The 9116-nt window shown below is 53.9% G+C and overlaps 1 protein-coding gene across 1 annotated transcript; it reads left to right on the forward strand.

Moving 5' to 3' along the window:
- The first annotated feature begins 2144 nt into the window (after positions 1–2144).
- LOC120683609 (dentin matrix acidic phosphoprotein 1-like) lies at positions 2145–3106 on the forward strand. The gene is made up of 2 exons (XM_039965697.1): positions 2145–2797; positions 2870–3106. The coding sequence occupies exons 1-2, from the start codon at positions 2168–2170 to the stop codon at positions 2918–2920; spliced, it is 681 nt and encodes a 226-aa protein (XP_039821631.1). The 5' UTR covers positions 2145–2167; the 3' UTR covers positions 2921–3106.
- Positions 3107–9116: the final 6010 nt, after the last annotated feature.

Consider the following 9116-nt stretch of genomic DNA (forward strand, 5'->3'; position numbering starts at 1 on the left):
CACACAGGGCCGGCGCATGGAGAAGCCAGGAGAGACGTGCTCATGCTCTCCGCATCCATCATCGTCCAAGCCGACGCCGGCGCCCGAGGCCAAGTTCTCACGAAGGAGCGGGAGTCCGGCCATTAGGACCCCATCGATCTGCTCGTCGTGGCCGGCTTGGCAGCCAACCGGCCGGAGCAGCGCCGCCCTGCTGCTTGCACCTAGACGAGATTGCCGTGGATCAAATCCATCTACTCCATGGATCATGAATCCATCTACAAGGAGGTCGCACCTGCACCTTCGTCTGCGGATCTGCATCGTCCAAGTCTGCACCACGCCGAGGCGGCAGCCTTCATCCTCAGCGAATTCGAGCTCGTCGGCCATCGTCGACAAGGAGCTGGGAGTCGGCGATCTCGAGGGTGCACGCAAGGAGAACAGAGGCAGGAGGAGGATCCGGAAAGGTCACGCCTGTGCCACGACGGCGGCAGCCTCACCCTTGTCGTCTTCATCTGCCTCATCCACGTCTGCACCAAGCCGGCGGCGGCCCTCATCCTCTCATCTTCCTCACACTCGCCATCCACCATCGGCAAGGGGCCGGGAGTCGGCAACTGCCCCGGCGCTGGCAACTGCCCCGGCGCCGAGCAGAGGCTGAGGAACGAGTCGAGTGACGAGGAGAAGGCTATGGCGCCTCTGTTCATCTTCGGAGGCGTGTTAAGCGCAGCCGGCGGCGAGGCCGGGGCTGTACGTTCAAGCCCGGCACCGAGCCGATGATGACGGCGACACCGCGAGGACGCCGGGGTGAGAAGCGACGTCAACGCAGCAAGCGATGCCGGCGTCGGGTTGCCGCTAATGCCGAGCTACGCGGAGCCGAAGAGCCGATCTTCCACCAGGCGCTTGAGCATGCATTGCCATAGGTGCACGTGTGTTGTTATCAAGAAGCTAGAAAGCTACAGTGGCATGCGCGAAGATGTACGTGCGCCACCACGGGGAGCACACAAGAACAAGTGCATCTACGTACAGATGCCTTATCACTACAAGAGGATGAAGCTCTCTGCGGACGGTCTTCCCGTGGGACTTCTTCGCCCATTGACGCCCATACTACTGGTGGCCCTTCTCGGCCGGGGTTCCTCTCCATCAAGCACGCGGCAAAGGAGCCGGCGAGCGGCCGGCATCCGTCATCTGCTATCAAGCCGACCGTCAGGACTCCATCAACGCGAAGGAGAAAGGCAGCGGCATGGTGCCTCCGGCTCATGGTCGACGTTCGCCTGCTCATCATCAACAACCACTCGGCTCGCCCGCTAGCGGAGCGGCGACCCCCTCATCGTCGACGACTACTTTGGCTCGGCCGCCGGCAGAGCGACGGCACCCCTCATCATCGATGGCCACTTCCCTGGCATCAGCAGCCAGAGGCGCTAGGCAGTGTCTAGAGGCCCATCTACTTCAACATGAAGTGCAAGTACGTGGGGGCACTCTGCATGCACGTACGTGTACATGCACTACCACAAGCTAACAAGTCAGTTAGCTGATTGTGAAGTTTCCGGCGGATGGGATTTCTCTGCTAATCTACAATGCTTGCAACGACCAAATCGACCACGACAAGCTGCCACGACATCGACTCGGTCCAGCTTCAAGTCTTCTCCACGCATCGGTAATCTGCGACTACTACGACTACTCCGCCGTTCGAGACCGATGGGGCCGAACGACACGGGCGGGCGCTGCTGGTGCTCTAGCTGCGCTACACCGGTTCATGGACACCGACGAGGCCATGGATGACGCCGACGCCCACCTCTACACCACCACCATCATCATGCATGGAGAACGTGAAGCAAAGACCGAAGACGACGACCACAGCAGCTTAATCGGAGGTACTCCGGCAAGCTAGTCTTGCGGAGGTAATTAACCGGGAGCTTTCCGAGGCCCCGGGAACCAGAAGACCACTTTCGCCCAAGTTAGATTTGCCCAACGGCAGGCTATGGAGCGCGCACATATGTATGGGAACCTGTATTTGTATTTTATCAAAAATATGAATAAAGCTTGTGTTCCCGTCTCTTGTTTCTTTTGTGTATTTTCTATATACACTGGCACGCCCGCAATTTATTTCCCCCCGCGTGTAGAGAAAACCCCTTGGGTATTTTTCTCCCCAAACAATGAGGACTCTAATATTAGTGATGTTCCCCTTCCTAATCCAATGTTCACTTCTTTGGCAGAGGACAATGAAAATTTAGAGCAATGGGCAGGTGAGAATGTTGGTGATACACATCTTGGCAAGAGGAAGACAAAAATTCTCCGACCTGGGCCACCAGAAAAGAAAGGAAAAATGATTAGGAGCCCTCAAGAGGAAGAGCTTGCGAGCAATGAGACAACACCTGAGCCTAGTGGTGGTGGTGATGAAGGCAACACCGATGATGACGATGACGATGATGATGACGATGATGATGACAATGATGATGGAGGGAGTGGTTATCCTGTATCTAGTCAAGCTGGTGGAAGGAGTGCCCATAGTATGTCGCCTATTAGATTTACCGGGGAGACAGATTTCACCCATGCCACACAAGATCAAGATCATGGTCAACCCATGTCACAACGGAGGACGACAAGCAATCGACGTCGATCTGATCCTCGAGAAGGTGATAGCTCCAGTTCAGTGAGTTCAACCTTCAGCTATCCACGTCCACCCTCCTACCCATATCCATACCCACAACCATACCCATATCCGTACCCACAACCATATTCACACCCACCACCATATCCAAGCCACTTCATTCAACTACCGGTACATCTTGGCATGAGCACTAGTGGTCAGATTGGTGAATTACAGGTATGTATGTACATATATCACAATTTCATCATTATGTGTTCCCCTCTTATTTGAGTTCATTTCAATATTTAGGAATATTATTATGGATATCACGCATACCAGCAAGAAGAGACCGAAGAATGATTAAATTGATATGCCGAATGCCTTCATGTATGGACTATGTGCTTGCTAGTTTTTATGTGGCTTGTATAGACTATGTACTCTTGTTTCTATGCACTATGAGGTTTGTATGAACTATGCACTCTTTTGTTTCTGTGAACTATGAAGTTTGTATGGACTATGCACTCGTTTATTTATATGAACTATGCATTTTGTGGTTTGTATACATGTGCAAATTCATGTGCTTTATACAATTTCATGGGCAAAATATGTAAACATGTTTATTTCTTAGGCAATCCCATATGCAAAATTGTGCATGTATGTGTAATTTATCTAATATAATATAATACATAACCTAAAAAATTAAATGCTATCAAATCTTTATATTTTTTTCCACTGCCAAAACACATTTTCAGTAGGCGAAGCGATAAATCGTTCGGTTTGCATCGATTATTGACAATAAATTGTTGATTTTTATTTTTTGAATTTGGGTCCCTTTACCAATCGGTTTTGGCGATTTTTCACCGATTTTCAATCAATTATCGTTACCGGAGCTCACTGATAAATGATGTATCACCGGTAATGTAATCCTTGATACCGGCTACGCCGCCGGCGCACGAGCCTGGAACGGTTGGCGAGAGGAAGGGTGTCGCTAGCTAGCTAGCTCGCGCTCGAGCCTGGAGCCACCTGCGCGCACCGCTGCACTGGGCGACATGCCTATCCACTGTGGCCCGGCCCTATGCCACGGCCAGCAGCGTGTACTGCTCCGTGACGAGACAAGCTCTGCGCCAGCTGGTGGTGGTATCCCAGCGCCGCCTGTGCGTGCTGCGCAAGCAGTAAAAGAGCGAGCTACAGTGGCCGCAGCACCTGCTGCGGTGTGCCTGTCTAGCTACGTGTGTACGTACGCACCCGCCGGCCTGTATCGATCTCACCCGAAACGCTACACTACCAGCGGAGAGTCGTGATCCTGGGGCAAATCTGAGCGTTCTCGTCGTCCTAGCCTCCTACCGATCGAGCTGAGGCCGTTGCGGCCGTGGAATAGTGGATGGATATAGATCGCGTGCGGATGCCCCTTTCAAAAAATAAAGACTGCACTTTCATCACCGAGATCATTGATGCTGGTGTTACTAATAAGGTGGAACACTAATGGATGTCTACGTAGGACTGAAATGACATAGGTTGCTACTTTTATTATTATTGTTGTACTGCAGCTGCTTATTGCTAGCGGCTTAGCGTTCTAGCCACTGTAACAGTTTATTTATTCGTTCTGCTTGTTTGGTTTGTCAGCCAACCAACCAGCTCATACTAAGGGCTTGTTTGGGACGGCTTCGCCGGCTCCGGCTCCGGCTACTGTAGCGCACCAATCTTTAAGTTTTGGGTATTTACACCAATCTTTAAGTTTTGGGTAGTGGGTCATTAGATCGACCCACTAAAATCTACATCTTATATGTATTGTATTGCTATTCAATATATATATGTATATCATTTTAAACAAGTGCCGATAACTCAACAGTACATACTGTCAGTCATCAGTCATGGCTCATGGGTCGAGTAAGGGTGTGTTTAGTTCACTTTGCATTTTGTGTTTTTGTAAGGGAATCTTCAACATTTGAAGTATTAAATGTAGACTAATCGCAAAACTAATTACAGATCTCGTCTGTAAACTACGAAACGAATCTAATGATCCTAATTAATTCATCATTAGAGTATGTACTGTAGCATTACTGTAGCAATTTAGTGTTTGATCACGTTCTAATTAGGCTCATTAGATTCGTCTCGCGATTTACAGTCTATTTGTGTAATGTGATTTATTTTTTAACTACATTTAGTATACCATACAAACAATTTATAAAAAAATTTACATTTTGCATTTACAGCATCTAAACACGGCCTAAGTAGAACTGGCAAGGACGACACATACATTAGCCAGCGGTGTTACGTGCATCCCAGCTTGCGAGTGCCGAGTAGGCACTTATTATGCTGCCAAGAGGTGTCCTGGCGCGCAGCTGTGCGCGAGCTTCCTCCCTCTGCTACACATACATGGAAGGAAGGAAAGCTCGAGGCGCTGCAAAATTCCCTCCTCCAGACACACCGGCATCAGGGCTCGTACCCCACGTGTGCTGCCGCCGTCCGCCACCGATGCCGGCGCGGAAGGCCAGGACGGCCCGCAGGCCATGGCAACAAGGATATCCATGCTCGCAGTGCCGTGGTGCAGCGTCGCCGCCCGCAGCCCGCCGCGGCGCACAGGCTCTGCTGGCAAAGGCTACACTGCTACGACATGCCTATCCACTGTAACACTAGCAAGGCGCCAAGGCAAGCAAGCAAGCTCTGCGCCCCACCACGGCATGTACACGACGCCCCTGTCCTGTTGCACAGGGAGTAATAGGAGGAGATCGCAGCAGCAGCCTCTGGCTCTCACTGTGCCACTAGGTCTAGGCGTGCAGTGTGCTGCTATACGCTCCCGTAGGCCGTATCTCTCCGCGAAAAGACGTGGTGATATTAGGCTGCGTCCACTTACACCCGGCCTGCGTCTGGCCGCGCTCTGGGGCGGCGAGGGAGCAGGGGTGCGCGTAGCGTAGCCGCCGTAGGCAATGCGCTTGCTGCCGCTCCGGCTCCGGCTTGGCCGTCGTGTCACGCCCCGACGCCGCCCGACTGCCTGAGCGTGTTTAAAGGGGGGAGTTACGCGGGGGCAGCGGTGGCGGATCCAGCCCCTCGCGTATACGGAAGGCCTGGAGATACGCTTGTCAGGCGCACTCGCCTCCCGAGCGGGCTGCGGCGGCACCGCGGCAGCGCTCTGGGCTGTCCGGCTCCGGCCGCTAGCGTGTGGATGCGATGGGCCGATGGCCGCTCTCGGCCGGCCGCTAGGTCTAGAATGATTTTAGAGTAAATTCCGTGTACGCCATTAGGAAATAGAAGTGATACCTTATATGCCATTAAAAATTATCTCATCTCTTCTATGCCATCATTTATAATTTTCCATCCCTTACATGCCATTGCCGTTAAATTCTAAGGTTAACACAGTCAACTTTTTTGTGCTGGGACGTTTTCACCCCTGCCTATCGCATGGCCCGACGCCCCTGCTGCCCATCCCCATCCGGAGCCCGACGCCCCTGCTAAGCCCCCGTGAACAGATGACGCTCGTCGAGAGGCTGCCGGCGCCGCCGATGTGCGAGCGGATGCTGCACTTCTCTGAGGGGTCGGTGTTGGGGCTCAAGGAACGCGTGCGGGAAGAGCTCCTGGCGGCGAGGGACGCGGCCGGCGTGTCCGCCGTGACGAGGTTTGTAACGAACATGGCACCATTGATGCCATTTCGAGTAATTTTGGTGATCGAATGACAACACAACACTTGGACTAATATGATTGTTAAGATAATCATTCTCAGGCTTTTAGGTTCAAGTGATGACAAAGAGAAAGAGAAGATAGGCGTAGCAAGGCCCGATGGACTGCCCCTACGGGGGTTCCGCTACCCGGTTAGCGGACGGGGGTCGAGGGGGAGCCGCCCCTCGCGGGTCTCAGGGCAGCGCCCTGAAAGCTCTTCGATTCAGGAGCACCGGAAGAACCGACGCCAGGGCATCGGAGCATCCGATGGTAGTCGGAAGAACCGACGCCTTGATACTTTGGTGCAGAAGGGAATCGAAGCCAAGTCAGCCTATAGGCACCGGTTGAACCGACGGTCTAAAATAGGGCATCGGTGCAATGGCCGTCCTTTGTACCAGAGACGATGTCAAGTGCCCAGAAGAAGTTTCTTCAGCACCGGTTCAACCGACGGTGCATCGGTGCATACCACCGGTGTAATGACGTCAGCGTCCAGGAGAAGATTCCTTCAGCACCGGTTGAACCGGTGAGGCATCGGTGCAAAGCATCGGTTCAACCGGTGGTCTCTGCGTCAGCCATCAGGAGTCCAACGGCTACTTCGTGTTATGAGTGACCGGATGAACCGACGCTACCCTGCCAAGAGGCATCGGTTCTTCCGGTGGTACGCAGATTTTCAGCTAACCGTTGGAGCAACGGCTACAAGACTTGGTGGCCTATATATACGCCTCACCCCGGCCATTTGAAGATTGCTGGAGTTGCTGGACATCCCACACACACCCAAGAACATCTCCAAGCCATACAAAAGCATCAAGATCATATCCTTAGCCCTTAGCACACTTTGAAAGTGTTGTGTAAAGGATTAGCTCTTAGTGAGTGAGTTTGCAAGGCTTAGAGCCTTTGTGCTGTGGTTCATTAGTGAACCAAAACAAGAGCTTGGTGCGCCGGCACCTTGGAGCGTGGAGCTCGCCGGCAACGTCATCGACCCTCCGACTTGGTGTGGAGCGGCGACGACACCTTTGTGCGGGGGACGTGGAGACCCCCATCCTTTGTGGAGAAGCTCCTTAGTGGAACCCGGGGCCAAGGTGACCGTGATTGTGTTCACGGAAGAGACTTGGTGGCCGAGTAGCAATACTCTTAGTGAGTGCTACAACAACGTGGATGTAGGTGTGCCTTTGTGGCTAACCGAACCACGGGATAAACACCCGCGTCAAGAGTTTGCTATCTCCTATCCCGCTCTTTAAGCTTCCGCATTTCATTCTAGTAATTTGTATGCCTTTACTTTCATAGAATAGTTTCTTGATAGGAAAGGCTATAGGTTGCTAAACTCTTTTGGGATAGGGGTTTTACACTAGAACAACCTAGTTGCACATATTGATAGCATGTTTTAGTTTAAGTTTTGTGCAAACTAGTTGGAGCCATAGGTCTAAGTTTTTATTAGTGCCTAATTCACCCCCTCCCCCTCTTAGGCTAGAGCACCCGATCACTTTCAAGGTTCCAGGCGCTGGCGTTCTCCATGTTGCGGTGCTTCGCCCGCGTGTGGCACCTGGCGCCGGACGAGGAGATCGTCTTCAGCGCGGCCAATGAGGGCCGTGGCGGTCACGACAATCGGCGGGGAGCGCGCGCGGGGGCACGGGCCCCGGCGGCGGCGGCCAGTGCGCCCGCCGGCGAGGGCCGCGGCAAGCACGGCGGCCGGCGGGGAGCACGTGCGGGGGCGAGGGCCCCGGCGGCGGGCAGCCAGCGCGAGCGCCGGGGAGGGCCGCGGCAAGCACGGCGGCCGGCGGGGAGCGCGAGCGGAGCGTGGCGGCCGCGGCGCCGACGGGGAGCGCGAGGGCGGGCGAGGGCCGCGGCGGCCGGCGGCTAGCGCCCGCGCCGGCGAGGGCTGCGGCGGGAAGGGTGGCCGCGCGCCCCTTTGTGCGCTCACCGAGTGCCGGCGGCCGCGGTTAGCGCGGGCACGGAGGGCCACGGCATCGCGGCGTCCGACGGGGAACGCGACGTCTGGCGCCCCGCGGGTCTGGCTGCTGCCGCGGGGTAGGCCTGGAGCCGCTGCCGGTTCCAGCGAGACGCAAGGGCGCACGTTCCACCTGGCGGAGAGGGAGTCCGGCGACGGCTCGCCGCCAGCCGTCCGCGCTCGCCCGCCCGCCCGACTCTCGCGAGGCCGGCGGCCCTAGCGCCGCCAGCGCTAGCGCCTGCACGAGGGGGCATGGGGGGCCCGCGCGAGGGGCGCGCGGCGCGGGGCCTGCGCAAGGGAGGCGCGGCTCCTTCCCCTCCGGCTCCGGCGCGCCCTCGCCCCACGGCAAGTCATGGGGACGCGGGATTGGAGTCGGGGATGGGAGGGGCGGGGCGCTCGGGGAAAAAAATTGCGGTGAGGAAACGGAGGGGTATTGTTGTCTTTTCTCCTATACCTTTTAACGGATCTGTTAGAGAAATTAATGGCAATGGCATTGAAGGGATGGAAAATTATAAATGATGGTATAGAAGGGATGAGGTAATTTTCAATGACATATAAGGGATCACATCTATTTTCCAATTGCATACAGGGAATTTACTCATGATTTTATCCTGTCTGCACGACCAGGACCTGCAGATTAAATTGGGAGATTCGTTGTTGGCGTCTCGACCTGAAGAAATGAAATGGAATAGTTTTTTTTTTACGAATTGGGATGAATAATCTGAGTGAAATCTTACTATTACTATTGGTGGTTTCTTTGCACCCTCCATATGAAGCCACCTAACATTCAAAGTGGACACTTTAAAAAAAATAGAAAATCCCCATAAATTCTCAAAAAAAATATAGAAACATTCAGCAATCAATCCAACAACTTTAATTATAATAACCATCGGATCTGTTATCTTTTCTAATAAATTATCACCTCTGATATTTTAAAAATACACTAAAGTAACTCTC

The sequence above is a fragment of the Panicum virgatum genome, chromosome 7N (assembly GCF_016808335.1).
Source record: "Panicum virgatum strain AP13 chromosome 7N, P.virgatum_v5, whole genome shotgun sequence".
In the NCBI taxonomy this organism is placed as follows: Eukaryota; Viridiplantae; Streptophyta; class Magnoliopsida; order Poales; family Poaceae; genus Panicum; species Panicum virgatum.

What these genes read in the sequence shown, in the direction of transcription:
- LOC120683609 (XM_039965697.1), top strand. Translation starts at nt 2,168, where the DNA reads ATGTTCACTTCTTTGGCAGAGGACAATGAAAATTTAGAGCAATGGGCA. An exon ending in GTCAGATTGGTGAATTACAG is followed by an intron (nt 2,798 to 2,869) that starts GTATGTATGTAC and finishes TTCAATATTTAG; the next exon opens with GAATATTATTATGGATATCA.